This window comes from Oryctolagus cuniculus, chromosome 18, assembly GCF_051225735.1.
Source record: "Oryctolagus cuniculus isolate XC-2025 breed Fujian yellow rabbit chromosome 18, ASM5122573v1, whole genome shotgun sequence".
Lineage (NCBI taxonomy): Eukaryota > Metazoa > Chordata > Mammalia > Lagomorpha > Leporidae > Oryctolagus > Oryctolagus cuniculus.
In genome coordinates this window covers 7745917-7770472 of record NC_142884.1, presented here as the reverse complement: position 1 = coordinate 7770472, position 24556 = coordinate 7745917, and the positions used below count along the sequence as shown (strand labels likewise).

The following is a 24556-nucleotide window of genomic DNA, read 5'->3' as shown; positions in this document are numbered from 1 at the left end:
ATGGAAGTGCAAGCCCCCTGGGTTTGGAGGCTGCAGGAGATGGTACTTGCCACAGTGTTGCTACTTAGGTAGGGTAAAAGGAATGCTCAAGATAATTCCATTAATTTGATACTCTTCCTTGAGTTTTTCACTGGGGCACTAGAACTTGACCTATAGAAAGCTTCCAGGGCTGCTGACTTAAGATTTTATTTGAGAAATGGAGTTACAGACAGAGAGAGGGAGAGACAGAGACAAAGATCCTCCATCTGCCAGTTCACTCCCCAAATGACTGCAATGGCCAGAGCTGAGCTGAGCTGATAAAAAGCCAGGAGCCAGAAGCTTCCTGCAGGTCTCTGACACGGGTGCAGGGCACTTGGGCTATCTTCCACTGCTTTTCCAAGCCATAAGCAGAGAGCCATATCCAAAGAGGAACAGCTAGGGCTTGAACTAGCATCCATTTGGGATGCTGTCATCTCAGGCAGAGTCTTAGCCTGCTACGCCACAGTGCCAGCCCTGGCTGATGACTTAGACTCATTACTTTCAGGCCAGAGATGTGACATGCATATACTCCAATTGTCTTTTTGGAAGAATTAGTACGTGTGTCGTTGTTCAGAGTTGATTCAAGAAGTTCTATTATGTGTATGTGACTGCGTGACCATACTCCATGTAATGAAATGGGAATTAAACTCCCTCAAGGTAGTAACCAAGAGCACAGGTCTTATTATGAAGATATATGGCCAAGAGACTGGAGTGCTAAGGTCACTCCTGTTCTGGATGATAGGCAGCCATGGATTCAGATTCTAGCTCTGCCATATACTGTGTCTTCTTGGACAAGATACTTTAGCTTAAGCCTTAGGTTAATATTGAAATTGGAAATAATGATTTATAGCTTATAAGGCTGTAATGAAGTAGGCAGTAGTGAGAAACAAAATAAGACAGTGCCTGTGCTTTGCTTAGCACATTTGTCTTCAGACTGAGTTGTGCCAGCATGTCAGATGTATAACTGTTGAACAGATGCACAGGCACACGTGGCTTTGAGGATATAAATGTCCAGCTGTTAACTTCTCTGTCCTCTTTCTAAAATCTGATCTGAGAAGTCCCTTAGTGTTATAGCAGCAGTGTGCTGTTCTGTCTCTCCCTTCAGTCGTCGTGCTTCCATTTCACAGAGGAAAGACTTATCCCGTACATTGAGCATCTTGTGTTCTGTTGCCCCAGGGTGTCAAAGTTTCTGGGGCCCCAAATAAAGGGTAATTGGAAGCGGCCCCGAGTTAAGGTGAGTACGCAGCAGCAGCGACAGCAGCTGAGCTTGGAGGGAATATGTATTCAAAGTGAACTTGCTCTTCAGTCCACAGGCCCTGGATCCAGGAAAAACACACATGAAATTATGTGAGGAGGAGGTTCCAGGACCCAGAGGTCATCATTTATGGAGACACCATTGACCGGAGACTAAGATTTCTGTCCAGAAATTTAGAGCAGTTCAAAAAGGCACTAAAGACAGAGCATCCTCATTACTGTCCATTTCCCCAAACAAGAAAATGATAAAGACTCAGGTACCTTTTAGTTTGTTTTATTCTTTCCTTCCTTCATTCCATAATAGATTCCTAGATGATTTTAAAGGTCAACTTGAATTAAGTGGGGAAGTCTAAGGTGGTAAATGTTTGTACACAGGTAAAGTTAAACTTTTACTTCGACAGCAAGGCAAAGTAGCATCATGAATACTTAGATATTCATAGTGGTATCATAAGAAGATACCTGGTCTTTGTCTCCAGTTCCTGGTGCAAGCCCCTAAAACTAGTGGAATTTCCTGAGTGGTAAGGGTGATGGAAGCCTCTTCTGTTGTAATGAGGTGACTCTTGCAGCCCTCAGGATGGATGCTTGATTAGAAGTGTTGATTTTCAGCCCATCACCAACCTTTTTTTTTTTTTTTTAAAGATTTATATATTTATTTGAAAGTCAGAGTTACACACACAGAGAGAGGGGAGGCAGAGAGAGAAAGGTCTTCCATCCGCTGGTTCACTCCCCAGTTGGCCACAACAGCTGGAGCTGGGCCAGTCAGGAGCCAGGAGCTTCTTCCGGGTCTTCTATGTGGGTGCAGGGGCCCAAGGACTTGGGCCATCTTCTACTGCTTTCCCAGGCCATAGCAGAGAGCTGGATGGGAAGTGGAGCAGCCAGGCCTCGAACCAGCACCCTTATGGGATGCCGGTGCTTCAGGCCAGGGTGTTAACCCGCTGCGCCACAGCACTGACCCCATCATCACCAACCTTTGGATGGTGAAGATGTTGAGTGACCATCAGTGGCCAGTAATTTCCTCAGTTACGCCTACATAATGAAACCTCCCCTGCAAAAAAAAAAAAAAAAAAAAACTTAACAGAGATTTGGAGAACTTTTGGGTTGGTGACCAAATCGAGGTGCTGGGACAGAGAACAGAAACTCTGCTATCCCCACTGCCCATGCCGTGCTGTATGTGTCTCTTCCACTTGGCTGACCCTGGTTTGTATCCTTTACAGGAAACCAGGAAGTATTTTCCTGAGTTCCTTGAGCTGTTCTAGTGAATTACTAAACCTTGGAGGTATAGACCATGAGAACCCTTCAGATTTGTAGTTATGTTGGGCAGAAGTGTGGGTAATTTTTGGGACCTGACACTTGAGACTAATATCTGATCTTGTGGGACTGAACCTGTAGCCTAAGGGCCTGTGCAAACTCCTTGAGTTGGTGTCAGAATTAAATCAGTGGATATTCAGTGGAGGTTGGAGAATTGGGAGTATTGGTTGGTATGAGGAAAACTATTCTGAATGAAAATAGCACAGTAGAATTCACACTAAGTTGAAATATAATGGGTGACTGGAGCCTCCTGTGGGTTGTATCAGCTATCTGTCTGTCTAATGCCTGACAGATAGCCAAAGAATCATGGTGGTCCCTGATTATGCACTGACTCTGAGGAGCAAGCAGACCAGTTCCTGAGAGGTGTCACTCTATCCTGGCTCTTTCCTAGAGGTAACGTGATACATGGTGTCTTTACCTGCAGCTTTCTCATAAGTGTCAAAGCAAGGGTCCTCAAGATCCTTTTGGAAAAAGACCAAGAGAACTCAATAGATATATATATATATTTTTTTTTTTTAATTTGTGATAGAGAGAGAGCTCCCATCTGCTGGTTCACTCCACTCCCCTGATGCCCTCAATAGCTAGGCTGGGACTGGGCCAAGGCCAAAGCCCAGAGCCAGGAATTAAACCCAGGTCTCCCACATGAGTGGAAGGAACCCCATCTCACCTGAGCCATCACCACTACCTCCCAGGGTCTGCATTAGCAGGAAACTGGATTCAGGACCCAGAGGCGGGTATTGAACCCAGGTACTTCTGTATGGGACATGGGCATGTTAACTGCTAGGCCAAATGGCTGGACTGATACAGTTCTTCATGGAGCCATTTCAAGGTGACTCATAAATGCAGCCTTTTGGTTGTTAGGTCTGATCGAGAAGTGAAATGTAAATGACCTCCGAAGGTATAAAATTGCATGACTCCCTAAGATCCTATATGGATGATGACTGAACTGGTATTTGAGTACAGATTTAGCAGTATGGCGTTGAAAGTAGTGTTTTCTGGTAATGGCACAAATTGGTGGGATCCAAAGGGTTTGTTTTTGACTTCCCCAATGAAAGACCACAAACACTCCATATCCAAAGTCAGTTATTACCTACTACTCTTTTTTATTACCTTTTTAAAATCAATCGTGTACATGTGCATGGATACATTTTCAAGGTTTAAAAAAAAAAAACTTGTCCAAAGATTACAAAATATATAGAGTGAAAAAAAATTTGCATCTGTGTATGCATCTAAAAACGTATTTGTGTGCATATGTATGTGAGTGTGTATGTATATGAAGGTACTTCAAAAATTTCATGGAAATGGAATTTAAAAACAAAAATCAAAAAATGCAAACTGTCTCTCGACATAAGCTTGATCAAGTTCAAGACACTTTTGTAATTGATGATACCATCTACTTAGTCCATCCCAGAAGAACTGGGTTCCTGGGAGTTTAACCACGTTGGTGCACTGGTTGGTTGTGATGCTGGCATCCCATAAGAGTGCTAGTTCAAATCATGGCTGCTCCACTTCCAATCCAGTTCTCAACTAGTGCACCTGGGAAAGCAGTGGTGGATGACCTATGTGCTTGGGCCCATGCCACCCTTGTGGGAGACCCAAATGAAGTTTGAGGCTCCTGGCTTTGGCCTGGCCATTTGGGGAGTGAGCCAGTGGGTGGAAGATCTCTTTCTCTATCTCTCCCTCTCTCTCTATCTCTGCCTTTCAAACAAATAAATACAAATAAATATTAAAAAAAATTTTTTTTTTAATTTTCATTGTATTTGAAAGGCAGAGAGAGTAAGAAATCTTCCATCTGCTGGTTTACTCCTCAAATGCCTGCAATAACTGGGGTTGGACTAGGCCAGAGCCAGGAGTCTGGAATCCATTCCAGGTTTACCACATGGGTGGAAGGGACCCAAGTACATGAGCTGTCATCTGCTGCCTCCCAAGGTGAGCACTGGCAGGGAGCTGGGACTGGAAGCAGAGTTGGCACTGGAACCATGCACACCAATAGTGGATTCAGGTCTCCTCAGGTAGCAGCATAACCACTGCATCAAATTTCTGCCCCATTTTTTCTGTGAACTCTTTGAAGATAACTCATATATGGGTGTGTGTGTGTGTACTTAAAAGAAAAATTAAAAGATAAGTTTGTTTTAGTGTAAAAGTATGTTGAGATACATTTATAATTTTTACATAGTGTGCATTTTCCCTGAACTTTCTGAATGCCTTTCATACATGTGATTTCCATGGTATCTATGTGTGTGTATATATATATATGTATATATATATATATATATATACACACACACATATATATATACTTACAATGCAGATGTCTTAGTCCTTAGGTTTTTTTTTTTTTTTTAAGATTAATTGATTGATTTGAAAAGTGAATAACAGTGGTAGAACTCAGGAGCCCAGAATTCCATCCAAGTCTCTCAAGTAGGTGACAAGCACCTAAGCACTTGGGCCGTCTTCTGCTGCCTTCCCAAGTGCATTAGTGGTGAGCTAGATTAGAAGTGGAGCGGCTGTGACTTGAACCACCACTCCAGTATGAGATGTGGGTTTCCCAAGCTGCACCTTAACCCACTGTATATCATCAATGCCTGCCCCTTAGCCGCTAGGTGCTAGATAATACGCTCATTATTCTGTTTTCTATTTCATACACTAAACTAGTAAATGCCAGACCCCAGCTGTCTTCCACGTTTATTAATCTTTTATTTTATCGTTTTGTCCTTGTGCTTCATTTTGACTAGTTTCTTCAGATCTACCTTCCAGTTTACTAATTATTTTTCAGTGTATAACCGTTAAGACACCGATAATGTACATGTAACTAATTGTAAAACTATATGCATATGTTTTTGAGTAACAATACGTAGTATCTTAGTCTTAGTAATATTAAATAGTCCCTTGTTTGGATGTGATTTAGAAATTTTTTTTATCCCTAATATGTAAAATATATTAAAATAGTATCTTGCAATTATACTCTCTGCAGTTTGTCCATGGGTTAATTCTAATATTGGCTATGGAAATTTATGGTGTTGTAGGAATATTCTTTATTTATCTGGATATCACTGTAATATATTTAGTACTTGACAAAGATGGGCGCTGGTTCAAGTCCTGGCTGCTCCACTTCCAATCCAGCGCTCTGGGAAAGCAGTAGACAATGGCGCAAGTACTTGGGCCCCTGCACCCACGTGGGAGACCTGGAAGAAGCTCTTGGCTCCTGGCTCCTCGCTTCAGATCAGCACAGCTCTGGCCATTGCAGCCATCTCGGGAGTGAACCAGTGAATGGAAGACCTCTCTCTCTCTTTCTTGCTGCCTCTGCCTCTTTGTAACTCTGCCTTCAAATAAATAAATAAATCTTAAAAAAAAAAAAAAACAAACAAACAAACAAAAAAAAAACCACAACACTTAGTCGCACAGATGCGGCCTCTATGGTGAAAATAAGCAGAACGGCATTCTTCACCTTCTTCCACATCAGTAAAGGGTAAAGGGAGCTGTGTCATATTCAGAAGACTTTCTTTACAGGAATTGCTGACACTGGAGGACGTGGCTGTGGAGTTCACCTGGGAGGAGTGGCAGCTCCTGAGCCCCGCCCAGAAGGCCCTGTACCGGGACGTGATGCTGGAGAACTACAGCAGCCTGGTGGCTGTGGGTGAGGACAGCTGCCCCGTGCTGCTCAGAGGGTGCCCAGCCAGAGGCCTTTCCTTTCTAAGCATCTGAAGTCTCTAGAGGGCCGCTGGTCCTCGGAAGTCATAGCTTCTCAGTCCCCTCTGTGGTCCTGGAGAAGAGAGTGTAATGTGCTCCTTTATCAGAGGACGGCCTTTGCTTTGCAGACGTAGAAGTTACGCAGTTCCCAAAACAGAACTTCTCCCCCGCCTGACCATAGCCCAAGTCAGTGATCTTTCTTCTGTCATTTTCCATGAACAGGATATCAAGCCAGCAAGCCAGATGCACTCTCCAAGTTGGAACGAGGAGAACCGTGGACAGTTGAAGATGATATCCACAGTCACATCCGCCGAGGTGAGTGAGTGAGAACCGTCAGGGAGGGCGGCTGGGTAAGTCATATTCTAGTCGTTCAGAGGTGTCGCAGCTGTGAGGATCTCCACGCATTTGTGAGCAGAGCCCCTGTGGATCCCTCTCCTTCCAAGAGCTCTCAGTAGCCAAAGGGCAGATGTTTAGAGAAACATAGTCTCCTTTCTCTCTAGTTGGATCTGATCAGTTGGATTTCATCTAGGTCTTTTTGTTTGTTTGTTTTTAGAGTTCTTAAATGTCAACATTCTTCTACCATCAGAATATCACCACCTGGCCGGCGCCGCGGCTCACTAGGCTAATCCTCCACCTGCGTTGCCGGCACCCCAGGTTCTAATCCTGGTTAGGGCGTCAGATTCTGTCCTGGTTGCCCCTCTTCCAGGCCAGCTCTCTGCTGTGGCCCGGGAGTGCAGTGGAGGATGGCCCAGGTCCTTGGGCCCTGCACCCTCATAGGAGACCAGGAGAGGCACCTGGCTCCTGGCCTCAGATCAGCGCAGTGTGGCAGCCACAACATGCTGGCCGTAGCGGCCACTGGGGGGGTGAACCAAAGGGAGGAAGACCTTTCTCTCTGTCTGTCTCTCTCACTGTCTAACTCTGCCTGTCAAAAAATTAAAAAAAAAAAAAAAATCACCACCTGTTCCTTCTTCTTCCTTGTTACGAAATTTTGCCTACCAGGCCTCTCTCCAAAAAGAGATCTTTGATTTCCACAGTTTTCTGACCACTGCACTTTCTGTCCTTTTGGGTAATGTTGGTTTTCCTTCCCAACATCCACCCCCATCTGATTCTAGCCCCCATGGTAACCTAATCTGTCGCTGCACACGATATATCTGCTTTCTTAGCTTCTCTTTATTCGCTACTCTGAGGCCCTCTGAAAGTTCTGTTTTCATTTTTGCTGTGTTCTCACAGCCTTTAAAAGTTTTGTTCATTTAAATGACTCAAGCTCTTCGTTTCTGTGGAGATCTCAGGTAGATATCTCCATTGTTTTCTCACTTACATGTGTGTGCTGTTTCCATGACAACTCCTTGACTCTGTTCTGGCCACTGCACACCTTTGAGCTTCCCTGATACTTCCTTCATTAAAAATTCAAATTTGATTTTTTAAAATTTATTTTTAAAATTTTAAAATTCCTTTGATTTTCTAAAAAAGATTTATTTTATTTATTTGAAAGAGTTACAGAGAGAGGAAGAGAAAGACAGATAGAGATCTTCCATCTACCTGGGCACTCCCCAAATGGCTGCAACATCTGGAGTTGGACCATATCCAAGCCAGGAGCTTCTTCCAGATAGCCCACATGGGTGCAGGGGCCCACTTGGGCCATTCTACCGCTTTTCCCAGGCCAATAACAGAGAGCTGGATTGGATGTGGAGCATCTGGGACTCGAACCAGGACCCATATCGGATGCTGATGTCACAGGCAATGGCCCAACATGCTGTGCCACAACACTGGCCCTACATAAATCTTTAAGAAAAAACATCGAATTGTATACCTTGAAAATAAATAGTCTTTATACATTAGTAATGTTACAATAAAGCTAGTTTAAAACAGAGCTATTGAAGGTGTGAAGTTGGAGGTTCACAAGGCTGTGTGAGTAACTGTGAAGGGACTATCCTGAATCTGGCCATGGGAAGGTTTGGAGGTATTTTTTAGGAAACTGGTCAAGTGTGAACATGGATAAATGGAATCATCATGGTAAAGTTTTTATTTGCAGGCTGTCTTGTGTGGACTTTTGTGTGTAATTGAGGTAGAATGGTGAGGTTGTTTATTTTATATCATTACTGGGTATATAAGCTTACTTCTAACTGGGTGGCAGGGGTGTAGCAACAGTAAAGCACACTCAGTATTTCTAAGAATAATGGAAAATACGCTAGAGAGAGTCTTGTTCTGGAATTTGAGTGTGACCCTTTAGAACTTCTTAACTGATGGCAGCTGAGACATTTTATATAACATTTTGAAAGACAATGGGAATCATCATATAGGAGACGTTAAAACAAATAATTTGAATATTAGAGCATATGACTACAGGATGTGTCTGGAAGAGGTGACAGTCCCCTATGCAGTACAACAAAGTGTCTGATTCTGGAAAAGACCAGAATTTCTGTGAAATTTTTCTCCTTCTGTTTGATGTAGGAAAATGTTTCACAACAATTTCAAAGATAGAATATTGACTACAGAAGTTTTACTCTAAACAGGATACTGATGCTTTGGGAGATTTAAGTTTGATGGGGGTATACAGAATGAAAGGTAACAAACTAGAGGAATAAGATAGACTCCCCAAAATCTATCATTTATCTTAAAATCAAGTGCTAAGTTTACAATTCTGACTCAACTCTTTGGGATAATAGTTTCTAATACATATATTTGCTTATTTCCCTGATTGGTAGTTTGGGCTTTTCTAAATCAAAATCTAAATATTGGGGCCAGTGTTGTGACATAGGAGCTTAAGCTGATCCCTGCAATGCCATGTCCCATATGGGTGCCAGTTCGAGTCCAGACTGTTCCACTTATATATCTGGGAAAGCAGTAGAAGATAGCCCAAGTCTTTGGGCCCCTGCACCTACATGGAAGACCTGGATAGAGTTCCTGGCTCCTGGCTTTATCCTATCCCAGCCCTGGCCATTTCAGCTGCTTGGGAAGTGAACCAGCAGATGAAAGATCTCTTTCTCTCTGTCTCTCTCTTTCTTTCTGTGACTCTGCATTTCAAATCAATCAATAAATCTTTTTTAAATATCTAAATATTGCAATAATCATAAACTTAGCCCCATACTTTGATCTTGTTTGAATCTATGTAGTTTCCAAATACATTCCTATCCAGCCCTCTGTCCTTAAATAATATATAGAGAGTGATGGTTTCCATCTTGGTATCTCTATTCTAGATGTTTCTCAAATTTTATGTATCCAACTGGATTTTTCATGTTTGTACTTGAATATTTAAAACTCATCTCATAGTTGATACAGTTTAAAATGCTAACTTGGGGGCCAGCGCTGTGGTGCAGCGGGTTAATACCCTGGCCTGAAGCACTGGCATCCCATATGGGTGCTGGTTCTAGTCCTAGCTGCTCCATTTCCGATCCATCTCTCTGCTATGGCCTGGGAAAACAGCAGAAGATGGCCCAAGTCCTTGGGCCCCTGCACCTGCATGGGAGACCTGGAAGAAGCTCCTGGCTCCTGGCTTTAGATTGGTGCAGTTCTGGCTGTTGTGGCCAGTTGAGGAGTGAACCATCAGATGGAAGACCTGTCTCTCTCTTTCTCTCTCTCTCTTTCTCTTTGCTTCTCCTTTCTCTGTGTAACTGACTTGCAAATAAATAAATAAATCTTAAAAAAAATTTTTTAAATGCTAACTTGATTTTACCCAACAGAAACCTCAGTGTTACTTCCCATCTTATCAAAAGGCACTACTGTATCTGGTGGTTCAATGCAGATAATTAAGAATGATCCTAATTCCTTATTTTTAGTAATCTTTCTGTATTGAAACTATGAGTAAGCCTTGTCTTTCTCCAAATTATATCCTGATTTCTTACACCACCCTCTCCATTGTTTCCACAAATTATTTTTCACAATTTGTACCTACTGTCTATATCATTGCTTCTCTATTCGATTTCCCTTAACTAAAGAATGTATGCTCATAGAAAAAAAAAGGAATATGTTTTTATATCATCATCACTGGCACAATGTTTAATACATAGTCATAATTTAATAAGGACTTTGGATGTGCGAATGCATCATGCCTTTTTTTTTTTTTTTAAGATTTACTTATTTATTTGAAAGGCAGAGTTACAGACAGGCAGAGGCAGAGAGAGACAGAGGTCTCCCATCTGCTGGTTCACTCCCCAAATGACCGCAGTGGCCAGAGCTGAGCTGATCCGAAGCCAGGAGCCAGGAGCATCTTCTGGGTCTCCCATGTGGGTGCAGGGGCCCAAGGACTCAGGCTGTCTTCTGCTGCTTTCCCAGGCCATAGCAGAGAGCTGGATGGGAAGTGGAGGAGCTAGGACTCGAACTGGTGCCCATAAAGGATGCTGGTGCTGTAGGCCAGGGCTTTAATCCACTGTGCCACAGCACTAGCCCCATCCTCAGCCTTTTAAAACAAATATCTCTCCAATTTCTGTAGTCCAGTGGTAATGTAACTTAATTTGACTTTATTATTTCATAGTACTTTATGTGATCATATTTAGAAAGCTAAATCTGTATTTATTTATTTTGAGTTACCTAACATTATTTCTACATTGACTACTTTCACCTTTTCTTTGTTTAAATTGTTTTACCCTTGTCCAAGTGACAGCAACCTTATATACTTGGAGTCTTTTTAAACTGAGGTATTAGTATTGTCAATTATGAACCAGTCTACACAGAGCTGTTTATGGAATAGTTTTAGTCTTTTCCATGCACATGGAATGACTTACTGTTCTCTTCTTTCCTAGAAATCAAGACAGTCAATGATCATCTGTCGGTGCATTTGAAAAACCAAAGGTGTCTGAAAAGAGTGGAACAATACCATGAACTTAGTGAATTTGGAAAGAGCATTAATCAGAGGAAAAGTAGTATCCCTTTGAGGCAAAATCATGTTGTGTTTGACTTGAATGGAAAAACAGTGAAATCAAATTTAAGCTTAGTGAACCATAACAGGAGCTGTAAAGTAAAAAATCTTGGGGGGGTAAGTGGAGACAAGAAATCCTTCCTCCACGCTGAGCATCAACGATTTTTTGCTGAAAAGAAACTTCCCAAATATGGAAATTCTGTGAATACAAATGCACAATTCATTAAGCCTCAGAGAACTCAAAAGAGAGAGAAACCCCAAGTGTGCAACGAATGTGGAAAGGCCTTCCTCAAGAAGTCTCGCCTCATTGATCATCAGAGAGTTCACTCAGGAGAGAAACCTCATAGGTGCAGTATATGTGGGAAAGCCTTTTCCAGAAAGTCCCGGCTCGCTGAACACCAGAAAACGCATGTAGGAGACAAGCGGTATGAATGTGCTGAATGTGACAGAGCCTTCCGCTGGAAATCGCAGTTTATCGCACATCAGAAAACGCATACAGGAGAGAAGCCCTATGTATGCAGTGACTGTGGAAAAGGCTTCATCAAGAAGTCTCGGCTCATCAACCATCAGAGGGTTCATACAGGAGAGAAGCCTCACGGATGTAGTCTGTGTGAGAAAGCATTCTCCAGAAAGTCCAGGCTCATTGAGCATCAGAGAACTCACACGGGAGAAAAACCCTATGACTGCACTGAGTGTGACAAAGCATTCCGCTGGAAATCGCAGCTCAATGCACATCAGAAAACGCATACAGGAGAAAAGTCGTACATATGCAGTGACTGCGGAAAAGCCTTCATTCAGAAAGGCAATCTGGTTGTACACCAGCGAACTCACACTGGAGAGAAGCCTTACGTATGCAGTGACTGTGGGAAAGGCTTCATTCAGAAGGGCAATCTCCTTATACATCAGCGAACTCATACTGGAGAGAAACCCTATGTATGCAGCGACTGTGGGAAGGGCTTTAGCCAGAAGACATGCCTAATATCACATCAGAGATTTCACACAGGAAAGACGCCTTTTGTGTGTCCTGAATGTGGAAAATCCTGCTCACACAAGTCAGGTCTCATTAACCATCAGAGAATTCACACGGGAGAAAAACCTTACAAATGTGGCGACTGTGGGAAAGCTTTCAGAGATAAGTCATGCCTCAACAGACACCGCAGAACTCACACAGGAGAGAGACCATACGGATGCTCTGATTGTGGGAAGGCTTTCTCCCATTTGTCATGCCTCGTGTATCATAAGGGAATGCTGCATGCAAGAGAGAAGCGTGTAGGTTCAGTCAAGTTAGAAAATCCTTCCTCAAAAAGTCACAGCTCATCACAGACAGATGATTTTATACAGGAGAAAAACTCTGCTAACATGGGGACTGTGCACATGCCTTCTGGGGCACCTCAGACTTTATTAAACAGCAGTGAGTTCCAGGCAGATAGCAATGTAGCCATTGTGGGCCAGCCAGTTGCCAGATGTTCAGCCTCTGTGAAGGATAGAATTTGCACAGAAGAGAAACCTTATGAATGCAGTGAATATGGTAGTGCTTTCAGTGATCCATTACGTCATACTTTATGTCACAAAAACTACACAGGAATAAACTGAAACATTCAAGGTTGAAAACTCTTGAGTAAAACCTAGCTCATTATATGGCTAAGTGTGTATATATTAAATGAAAAAAAATCCTATAAATGCACAGAGTTGGAAAATCTATTATGGGAGGATAGATCCTATCAATGGTCATAGATCACAGATCATCAGTGAGCTCATAGTTGAATGAAATACAATAACTGTGGAAAAGTCCTGGCCCAGAAATAAGACCTCGGTAGGTATCAGTTTGTATAGGAGACAAACCACTGGAAGATCTTTGAAGACAGTGAACGTGACAGGGTTGCCAATGGTAGATTCTGTCCCATGAATTGTCAGAAGAAATTATATAGAAACAATAGTGAACCACACTAACTGGAACATCTTCAAAATATCAGGAGCACATGAAGCAAATTAATGCTGTAAAAAGGAAAGAGATTTTAGCAATTTCTGTCACAAGTCTAACATTATACTTTAAATAATACATGAAGTGCATTTTAAGGTAATATATCTTGAATCAAGCTCTTAGTTGATGTCAGTGATTCCTTAATTAAAAGTAAGTAGTCTGTGTTGCACTTTACTGGTTAAAGTTGTAACCCAGTGTATCCTTTAAAATCTTTGCCATGAGTCTTCTCATTCAGGATCTTTATATAATTAACTCTTAAATTTGTTTATAATCTTATTTAATTATTTGACTACTGAAGTCCTTCAAAAGAAAATTAAAATATTTCATTGAATAATGTTACATAGCATATTTAGATATTTAGCATATTTAACTTTATCACCCCAGGGGAATGAAGTTCAAAACTCATAAGTAATCAAATAGCCATACCCCTGCCCTAGAAAGTAGTTTGCATTCTAACCCTATGGTTTGTCTTATTATTGGCATACATACCACTCTGAAATGTGGTATGTATTTCCTATATTGTGCTATTCTAGGAACTGTAGATATTTTGACAATAAGGATCAAAATGAAAAGTCCTTAATGTTATCAAAGCTGTGTGTGTGTGTGTGTGTGTGTGTGTGTGTATGTGTATGTATAAGTGTAGTCTGGATTATATGTGCACAACAGTTTTAGCCTCCAGCACAGGTAGTCAAAGGAAACACACACACACACATTATTTATCAATATTAGTTGAAAAGGGCATGTGTTCTAAAGATCAAAGTATATCTAATTTCTCCTTCAAGGAGCATATCATTTGGAGTTGGAGAGGGGAAAGGACTCAGTTTTACTTACATAAAACAGGGTATGAATACTTTTTTTAAAATGCTCATATTTGTGTTCCTAGATTATAAATCCTTGAGACTTTGTAAATAATTTTATATCTTCAGCACATAGCAAAAAGTAAATTGTATGTAGATTTGAAAGATTATTGAAGGCACATGAATGGATATAAAGTTTTGTCAGTGAAAGAAAGGAGCTAGTGCAAACAAATTGTAAGAAATTCAGAATCAATTTTTAAGACATCCTGAATAGACTGGCTTCTGTCGATGTAAAAGGGATGGGTGTTTAGCCCAGTGGGTAAAATGCTGATTAGGCTTCCTGGGTCCCACACTGAAGCACCTGGGTTTGATGCCTGACTGTGGCTCCTGATTCCAGTTTTTGCTAATACAGATCCTGCAAGGCAACAGTGATGGCTCAAGTAGTTGGATCCCTACCACCCACATGAGAGAACTGGATGAGTTCTCTGCTTTCATAGTCAGCTTGGTTCATTCCTGGCTGTTGTCAGCAGCTGGGGAGTGAACCAGCAGTTCAGAGCTCTCTGTCTCATTTTCTCTAAAAAATAAAAATATATATCCAGCTTAGAAATAGTCCTGCTGGGGCTGGCTTCTGTGGCGCAGCAGCTTAACACTCTGGCCTTAGGCACTGGCATCCTATGTGGGCACCAGTTTGAGAACCAGCTGCTCCACTTCCACTCCAGCTTTCTGTCATGGCCTGGGAAAGCTGTAGAGGATGTCCCAGTTCCTTGGGCCCCTGCACCCGCATGGGAGATCCAGAGGGGGCTCCAGGCTCCTGGCATCAGATTGGTGCAGCTCCGGCAATTGCGGCCAATTGGGGAGTGAACCATTGGATGGAAGACCTTTCTCTCTCTCTCTCTCTCTCTCTCTCTCTCTCTCTCTCTCTCTGCCTCTCCTCTTTCTATATAACTCTTTCAGGTAAATAAATCTTTAAAAAAAAAAGAAAGAAAGAAATAGTCCTGTTAAGAAGGAGAAAAAACTGAAAATGTGGCCTGAAGTGGTGATTCCAATTGAATCTCTTGCTATGAGATATTGGATAATCCACTACAACACAAATGTATGGTGTATCTTCACTTTATTAGGAGCGTGTAGATACTAGTTTTCACTGGAGAGCAAAACATCCAACATGATAGTCTGTAGCCAGATGAATTCAGGACAGGTGTTCCCTAGTGAAGAATAAGAATTGGACTCTTCAACCCAGACTTCCGCTTCTCTCTGCTTGTCCTCATGTTCACCATAGCATCTTGCTCCCTGAACTCTTCAGTCAAGAACTCCTAATGGGCTGCCTGTGACCAGCTTGAAGACCAGATCTTTCAGAGGTTGGCATCCTAGGTAAAAAAAAAATAAGTGAATAAAACTTTAATTGGATTGACAATTTAAAAAGTGAACACTGGGAAGCATTTCACAAAGTGCTGTTGTAAGCTGCAATTTGGAATGCCCCATCTCATAGTGCCTGGCTCAAGTCCTAATGTAGCTTTTTAGTGATGCACATGCTGAGGCAGCAGATGATGGCTGAAGTACTTAAGTCCTTGCCGTCCATGTGGGAGACCCAGATGGAGTTCCATTCTCCTGTCCAGCCCTGAATGTTGCAGGTCTTTGATGAGTGAACCAACAAATGGAAGATAGTCTCCTCTATGTCCCTGCTCTTCAAATAAAATGCAAAGTAGTAACAGTAAAAACTTACATCATCTTACTAGTTCACTCTCTTCCCTTCATAAAAGCCATAGCTAGCACTTCAATGCAGTTTGCCAGGTGCTACTTGTATTGCTTAGTTGCCTGTTATTTCATATGCTCCCTTTTCACCTTCACGTGTCTTGGGAGAAATATTTGATTTTATTTGAAGGCTCATCCCTTTCTCCCTATTATAGATAACATGGCAGTGGGCTTCATGGAATGCCCCAGTGTTGGCTTCAAGACAGTTCTCAGCTAACTGAGCATGATTCATTTTCTGTCCCATCCCCGGAAGGGCAGTGGAAATGTCCTCTGCTTTTGTCCACTCTGACGGCTGCCTTCCACGCCCCTTCAAACATTTCACCTTTTACAAACTTAGTTTTCTAGAGGTCCTCCTGGGGCACTTAGCAGTTCCTTCCTGAGCCAAGAGTTTGTATTTTCTGCTGAATGGAGACCAGACCTACTCTGAGACGCCTGTGTGTAGTGCTCGCTCCTGGTGGCTCAGCATGTGCGTAGAGCATGCAGAGATATTTTGCTCAGCCTACTGAAGGTTTTATGTCTCTTGATAACTTCTGCAGTTATCACAGTGATAGAGGTACTGACTGCTTAAAATCAGACCTGGGCTGCTTGGCACTGGACTGCCAGTTAACCTGAGATGAGAGTTGATGCAAGGAAATAGGTTTATTCAAGAGGGTGTGTCTTCAGGGAAAAGCAACCTCCTCAGTTTCAGAAGTACTTTTCCTAATTTGCAAGTTAGCAGAACTTTTAAAGGAGAAATAGGGGCTGGAAGAGATTGTCGGGTTTCTAGGATTGGTTCTGCTAGTCATCCTGACGTTACTTAGATGGAAGCGTCTTGATATCAAGTTGGTTGTTTTTGGCTGATAATCATAATTTCCTTCCTTACCTGAGGTTATCCCCTGAAATTCTTAGGGCAGCATCTGTTGAATAAGCATTCTAATAAGTCACAGGATGAGCAGTTAGCTTTTGTTAATTAGAATGTGAAAAGGAGAGGACGATGTGCTTTCTTTATAGTTGCAGTCATATAACATCATAAGGTTGGAATGAAAAGAAAGAGGAAGATGTGTTAGTACAGTTACAGTACCCTGAAGTTAACTCAGTACTTTCTTACAGCACTGAATGACAACAGTCATAATAGATGTTGTGTTGTGGAACACAGCAGAATGCAGGGCCCATGGCCAGAGCTCAGACTCCTGGAAGTACCATTTCTCCACCACAAATCCTGGCCCTCAGTGTCCTCATGATGGTAAAGGAAGGGCTGTGGAGCAAGGGCATCAGGGTTGAAGTCTTTCTGAACTGGGATTCCAACTTTATTCATTCTTTGTAGAGTCTACAAAGGATCAAGTTCAGGTAGGTTGGGTTCTGGACCTAACTCCAGAGTAAAAGGCTTTGGAAGTCAATGAACCAGAACATGGTACTGGGACCATGAGGGGCCATGTACTGAGGATGTCTTCTCTTTTAGTCACTGAGGAATAACAGAACCTTTGGCAGTCATGTATTAGGAATCTTAAAGTAATGACCAATAGCCCATCTGTTGGGGTTTATGGTTATTGAGGGCCCATGCAGAGTGAATCAGTGGTTGAGACTCAGAATAGTAAGGTGTGTCATTGAACAAAGTCTGCTATCCTCATCCACCAGTGGACTAAACTTTCTTTCCTTTATCTTCAAACTTTGTCCTCATTATTGTGATTTACCACCATTGACAAGGCCCAGACTTTTGGTTACAGAATGAAGAGATGGGTCTGGAGACTCAGGGCCCCAGGCCCCTGTAGAGTTGGGGGGTTGAGGCTTAAACATTGGGTGCTGGTAATGGTTATAATTTTTTTTTAAGATTTATTTATTTGAAAGAGTTACACAGCGAGAGAAGGAGAGGCAGAGTGAGAGGTCTTCCATCTGCTGGTTCACTCCCCAACTGGCTGCAACGGCTGGAGCTGCGCTGACCTGAAACCAGCAGCCAGGAGCTTCTTCCAGGTCTCCCACGCGGGTGTAGGGGCCCAAGGACTTGGGCCATCTTCTACTGCTTTCCCAGGCCATAGACCAGTGCCCATATGGGATGCTGGCACTTCAGGCAGTGGCTCCACCCACTATGCCACAGTACCAACCATGATAATGGTTGTAATTTAAAGCCACACTTGCCCAGCTAATACAAATCTATTTCAGTTCTTCAAGTCTATCCTCAAGATATAAACACATGTCTTCCTACATGATCTCTTATATTCATTTTTCAGGACAATGTCTAGTCTCTTTGTGATATTTGTTTAATATAAGTGTATGTTTATTTTCCTGGTCAGTATAGTCAGTTTGGTTCATTTTAATGGATTTTTCCAAGCCAAAATCTGAATATTTAAATTACTAAAGCTTAGGTCCTTTTGCCTTAATCTTTTCAATCTTTACATTCTCTGAACACGGTCATTTCAACTTTTATCCATAACATTTCAACTTTTATCCATAAATATTTACATCTTGATAACTTTCCACATTGCTATGTCCACTTAAACTCTTCAAATTTTTTTGTCTCTAACTGCATACTTTGCACTCTAATTTCTAATAAAAATCTAAATACTTATATGCTTCAAAAAGTCTGCTTACTGGGGGCTGGCGCTGTGGCACAGCGGGTTAATGCCCTGGCCTGAAGTGCTGGCATCCCATATGGGTGCCGGGTCTGAGTTCTGGCTGCTCCTCTTCCAATCCAGCTCTCTGCTATGGCCTGGGAAAGCAGTAGAAGATGGCCCAAGGTCTTGTGGGCCACTGCACCTGCGTGGGAGACCTGGAAGAAGCTCCTGGCTCCTGGCTTCAGATCAGCACAGCTCCGGCTGTTGCGGCCATCTGGGGAGTGAACCATCGGATGGAAGATTCTCTCTCTCCCTCTCCCTCTCCCTCTCCCTCTCCTTTCTCTGTGTAATTCTTTCAAATAAATAAATAAATCTTTAAATAAAAAGTCTGCTTACTTCCTCCAAATTCCAAATCTCTACACTGTTCACACTGTCAAAGGCAGTTCCTCTTGACTTAAAATCAGTAAACTTCAATTCTTCACATTTATTCTGACATTTTGAATTCATCAGGGAGCCGTGTTTTACTCCATGATGTTTTATTCTACCTCCCTTCATCTCCTTTGTTTTTCATAATTTGCAGTTACCTCCTTCTTTGCTTGCTTATTATTTTCCCTAACTAGAATATAAACACATTGAAAATAAATAATAGGTTAGATTCCTGAACACCACAACAAGAATATAATGTGCACTCAGTAAAGATTTATAGGATAACTAAATGCAGGTCCCCTAATCTTGGATCAGGTTTGCTTTACACTTATGTTTTCTCATCTAACTTTAATTTTTCTTGTTTTATACTATTTATGCAAGTTTTACAAGGTGTTAGAAAGTAGCCAAATCTATATACATTGTTAATTATTTAAGCTTTGTTTGCTGCTTAATTCATGTCTATAAGATATTTCACAAATTTTATGAAAAATGGAATTAAAAGGTAAATTCAGTGCAAAAAATTTGAAGTCTATGCATATGAAGTGTCTTCAGAAAATGCATGGGAAACGTGTATTATAAAAAAAAAAACCTGCATGAATTACAAACTTTTGTACACCAAAATAAACATCTTTTAGTTCCATTTTCCATGAACTTTTGAGGCGCCCTTGTATTGTGTTTTCACCAGCTCCCAAGAGATAAAGACCCTTCTTCCTCCCCCTCCCTCCCACTCTTGCAGTAAGAATGATAGCCAAGTTTGATGACAAGAAATGCACCTGACACGCCAGGTTGGTATCTCAGCAAAGGCCTGAGAGCCCAGTCTGCACTTAGACTGGAGTTTTTATTGAGATAAAGAACATTGTTAAAGATTCTTATTCTTACGTAGCTGACAGTAAAGAGCCAACTCATACTTTGGCATTCATTGTTATTTCCTTAGAAATCAAGAAATCTGATGCTTTTCTCTAGGATATTATTAGTACAGCCAAAACTGTATAGAGAGTAGAACAGTGCTATGAACATAATGCCTTTAAAAATATTGTTCATGCAGGTCAACATTGTTTTTCTTTAAGACAAAATCACAGGAAAACTCTGAAATCAAGTTTGAATTAAATAGAACAGAAGCAATGAGGTAAAGAATGCTGCTGAGCTTAACAGAGATGGGAAATCCTTTCTCCATGGAAAGCAGGAGCAAATCTATAATAACATTAAATTTTCTCAAAGTGGAAAACTCATCAGCAATAAGTCTTAATCATTAAGCATTGAGAGAACTTAGAAAATTTAGGGGCCGGCACTGTGGCATAGCAGGTAAAGCCACCACCTGCAGTGCCGGTATCCCACATGGGTCTCCCATAGGGGTGCAGGGGCCAAAGACTTGGGCCATCTTCTACTGCTTTCCCAGGCCATAGCAGAGAGCTGGATCAGAAGTGGAACAGCCAAGTGTCGAACTGGCACCCATATGGGATGCTGGCACTGCAGGTGACGGCTTTACCCGCTATACCACAGCACCACGCTATTTTCTAAAGTCAGGTCTCATTAAACATCAGAAAATTTACATAGGAGACATATTATGACTGTAGTCAATGTGGGGAAGACTTTGTCACAAAGCAACAGCTTTTTTTTTTCTTTCTTTCATTAAAGACCTTGTGTAGGAGAGTCTTAAGAATACACCGAGAATGGAAAAGCTTTTGTCTATAAAACTTGCCATATTAAACATAAGAAAATACATGGGAGAAATATGTTGATTAGGAGAAGTTACAAAATCATTTCAAAGAATCACAGCTCTTATTACATATAAGTGACATCTTGTTAACACATAAGCCTTGTTTGGGGCTGGCATTGTGGTACAATGGGTTAAGATGCTACTTGGGACAACCACATCCAATATTGGAGTGCCAGTTCAAGTCCCAGCTACTCTGCTTCCAGTCCAGCTCCATGCTAATGTGCCTGGGAAGCGGCAGATAATGGTGGCTCAAGTACTTGAGCTCCTGCCACCAATGTAGGAGACTGGGCTGGAGTTCCTGGCTCCTGGCTTCATTCTGGTCCACTAACTGAAGATATGGTGCAAATGAAACAGAAATGTTGGTGCTCTTTTGGAACAAGCATTGAATTAAATCAATTATCTGTAAGAAGTATCTTTATACCTATTGTACTCAGAATATGTATTAAGTGAAATGGCCATGAGTTACTGGTTCAAAATATATGTATTTAGAATGAGGTGGTGCAAGAAAAATAACTGATAAGATTTTAAGAGCTCAATAGCCATATGTGACTAGTGACCAGCATTTTGATCAGTACAGACAGAACAACTTTATCATCACAGTACAGTCTACTGAATAGGGCTGGTTTATAAAATCATATATTCCTGATGACATAGAAAAATAAAAATTATTTGGAAGGTGAACAGAAAATCAAGACTATTTTGTCATTTTAGAGAATGGGCCACTGGAAAGCAGTTCTAAAAAAACTTTTTTTTTTTTTTGGTGCATGTTTGTTTAGAGATTCAACCTGTGTCTACATATAAAAGAGGAAGAGCAGAAAAGGAATGGGAGCCAAGAATAAGTAGAATAAAAAGGATGAGGACTTCACTCTAAGACGGAGGGAAGTACAGCACATGAGAGCAGGTAAGATCCTCTTGGGATGTCTTGGTGAAGAAACTTTATACGAGTTCCTTTATATATGTGTTTCCAGGACTACTTGATACTTGCCATCATTTGGAAAATACCAGGTCTTCTCTGAATGGCTTAATTAGGCCATGATATTTTCCTTATTTTAATCATTCCTTCTTAGTCTTTCAGGATTGGAGCTCTTGTCTTCTACTCAGATCCAATGAAGGGAACGTGCTGAAAAAACTATGAGGCAGGGGCAGACACTGTGGCACAGTAGGTTAAGCCACGGTTTTGGACACCTGTATTCCGTATCAAAGTGCCAAGTCAAGTCCCATCACCTCCACTTCTGATCCAGCTTCCTGTTAATGCATCCCAGGAAGCAACAGATGATGGCTCAAATGCTTGAACTACAACTACTCATATGGGAGATCTGGATGGAGTTCCAGGCTCCTTGCTTTGGGCTGGCCCTGGAGTAGCCAGGACATGAACCAGAAGTCTGTTACAAGACGTGTCTTACACTTTAACTCACTGTGCCACAACACCTACCCCCAACAAATATTTTTAAACACCTAGAAGTAGGAGGCTGTCTCAGTACTTCAAGTTTTATTAGTGCATTCATTAGGTAATCAAAAGCAGGGTGATTTCCTGATTGACTTTTTGCAAGGCTCACCTTACGTTTTCTGTGAATACTAGATAATAAAGCCAATGATGCAGTGACAATTCCTCTATCAGATGAGGTACTGAGTCGGTGTATTGATGATGTGAGAGACTGGTTGGAATTGAGAGAACTTTTGAAGATGGAACTGACTTCCTGCTTTGACTTGTAGTTTCGTGGCTATCAGGTTTATTATGAAAATTACGACAATGAACTGGGGCAGAGATAGAAACAAATAGTATGCTTACAATCGGCACACAAAAACCTCTTGGTGAGGTAATGCAAACGCATAGAATCGTGGCAAATCCAGTTCTTTGCGGTCTCTTTTTTTTTTAAGCACATGGATATTCATCATTCCGTTTGCAATACCCAGTAAACTGGAAGCAACCCAAACTGTCCACGTCTGGTAAATAATCGAATATATTTTGGCAACCGAATATTAGGCAACAAAAGGAGACTACTGAAACATCAGAGATGAATTCCCAATCATGCTGTGTGAAAGGAGCAAGAAACAAGTCCGAGCGGTGCGATTCTAGTCATAAAGTGCAGGCTGCATGGCCGCAGACGGTTCACTGATGGCCTGTGCTGAGCTGGACAGGTTCAAGTGCACTGCTCGGGGAGACACTGGCAGCGCGGTCGCAACGTTTGGATCCTGCCGGGCTCCGGTCTCTGAAGAGAAGGAGACCAACCGTGCTCCGGCCGTCGACAGGAATCTTCCACACGCCATCCCTGCCCCCGACAACCCCCACATCTTCCGCCGAGCCCGAGGAGTGCGGAACAAGAACCGCTCCTAGGCATTTCTCTGGTGTGTCCGGCGGCCTCTCCGCCTCCCGTACGTCAGAGAGGCCAAGATGGCCGCGCCCAGGCCGCGCGGGCGACGCCGGCGCGGACTTGTTACCTCACAAAGAGGAGCCGGAAGCTCCCTCCCGTTCTCCCTAGAAACGCGGCGTCCCTTCAGCAGGTGTTTGCTGGAGACCCGGCTGGGCCGGGAGAGCAGAAGTGGCGGAAGTTTAGGGAAGTCCGCTGAGCGCCCACGGGCTCGCTGGGGTTTCAGGAGCTGGGTGCGGGTGTGGGTGCGGGTGCGGGTGCTGGTCCCTCCGAGGAGGAGGCGGAGGAGGGAGCCTGATGGGAGGCCGCGCGCGGGGCGTCTGCCTTGGAGGAGGGGGCTGCTGTGGAGCTCCGTGACGAGGGCTCGGCGTGGGCGGCGAGCGGGTGGAAGTCGGGACGGATCCGAGGCCCCGCGTCGGAGTGTTGGCGGACCCCTGAGAGGTGAGGGGGCGCCGGCAATGGCTGCGGCTTCTCCTCGGGGTGCTGGATTCTTCGGGGCTCGGTCGAGGACCTGTTGAGGGGCATGAGCGCATTCGTGCATCGAGTCCGGATGTTGGTGTTAATACGGGGTGGCGGTGAGCACCGTACGTTGTGCGGAGAAGACTGAAGCTTCGGAGGCTCCGCAGCCCTGGCTGGGGCAAGAGTTGAGCTCAGACTTCGCTGAACAGACTTGGTTTACATTATTAACATCTCAAACAGCTCCAGGCCCAGATTCCCCTTCCACGGCTAAACTCGCGGTTGTGTTTGCCGTTCCCCGTCACGGGGTCATCTTGAAGCTGCAGAAGGGAGATTCGGGGTGAGGGTGAATCGCACTAGGGACAAACGATTCAGCAAATCTAAAATGTAATGTCTTGTGTTTAAGAGTGTTAATTCTCCCGCCGGTGGAATTGTTGCATATTTCTTACGGGTATTTTCTTTCAGGTTCTGTATGCGAGTATATGAAAGCTACAGTTTGCTCGTTGTTCCTCATATGGGAGTGTGTAAGATTGGCATGGAAAGACTTTTTGGAAAAAAAGAAATATCCCAAGACATTTTTGCTTTATCTATTTTTAAAGATTTATTTATTTGAAAGGCAGAGTTAAAGGAAGAGACAAAGACACACACACACACACACACAAACACACACACACCTCTTCCATCCACTGGTTCACTCCCCAAATGGCCACGATGGCTGGGGCTGGGCTGGGCTGGGCTGGGCTGAGCCAGGCCTAAGCCAGGAGCCTGGAACTCCTGCCAGTTTCCCATGTGGGTGGCTGAAAGCCAGGCACTTGGACCCTCTTCTGCTGCTTTCCCAGGCACATTAGCAGGGAGCTGATTGGAAGTGGAACAGCAGGGTCTTGAACCTCCACTCTTGCTGGCATTGCAAACAGTGGCATAACCCACTGTGCCGCAATGCCAGTCCCATGTAAAGACCTCTATGAGGATAACATAGTTTAAGGGAAAAGTTCACAGCTCCTCACTGTCCATACAGCCTCATTTCCAAAATAGATATGAAAATCACCTCAGGCTTGATATTATGCTGCTTCTCCTTTGCCATCTTCCCTTTCACATTCTTGCTGCCCACACGTTCAGGGCTTTATATTTCATGGTTTGAGATACACATCCTCAAAGAGACAGAAATACTGGGGGCCGTATGTGAAGGAGGGTGCACAGCAAGAGGAATGTACTCCTGAAAGTTGTTCGCTGTTCAGCTTACAGCAGCCCTGGCTGCCCTGGAAGAGATAAGAAGTGAATGCAGAAAGAGGGTGTTCTGGGACCTGGAAGTCATCACTTCTGGAGGCCCCTTGCACAAGTGGCTGGGATCCCGTCTGGAAATCGAGGGCATATCCAGAAGAAACAAAGACTGTTCCCAGTCACTGGCCAT

General features: G+C 42.9%; 1 protein-coding gene and 1 long non-coding RNA gene across 7 annotated transcripts in view; both read left to right on the top strand.

Moving 5' to 3' along the window:
• The window catches only part of ZNF613 (zinc finger protein 613), a 41051-nt gene extending 28246 nt beyond the window's left edge, over positions 1-12805 (top strand). For 3 of the 6 annotated variants that reach the window (XM_089320159.1, XM_089320157.1, XM_089320158.1), the window contains 4 exons: positions 1325-1529; positions 6091-6217; positions 6493-6585; positions 11010-12805. In XM_089320159.1, coding sequence (XP_089176285.1) covers positions 1515-1529; positions 6091-6217; positions 6493-6585; positions 11010-12718 — 1944 coding nt within the window. In that variant the 5' untranslated portion in view covers positions 1325-1514 and the 3' untranslated portion in view covers positions 12719-12805. The remainder of the gene's footprint in view (positions 1-1324; positions 1530-6090; positions 6218-6492; positions 6586-11009) is intronic. The other 3 variants (XM_008249782.5, XM_089320160.1, XM_089320161.1) reach the window with 1 other exon arrangement.
• Positions 12806-20035: 7230 nt separating this feature from the next.
• Positions 20036-23734, top strand: LOC149120755 (uncharacterized). Its single transcript, XR_016225238.1, has 2 exons — positions 20036-21224; positions 22202-23734. It is a non-coding gene; the product is annotated as an uncharacterized LOC149120755 (long non-coding RNA).
• The last annotated feature ends 822 nt before the right edge of the window (positions 23735-24556 follow it).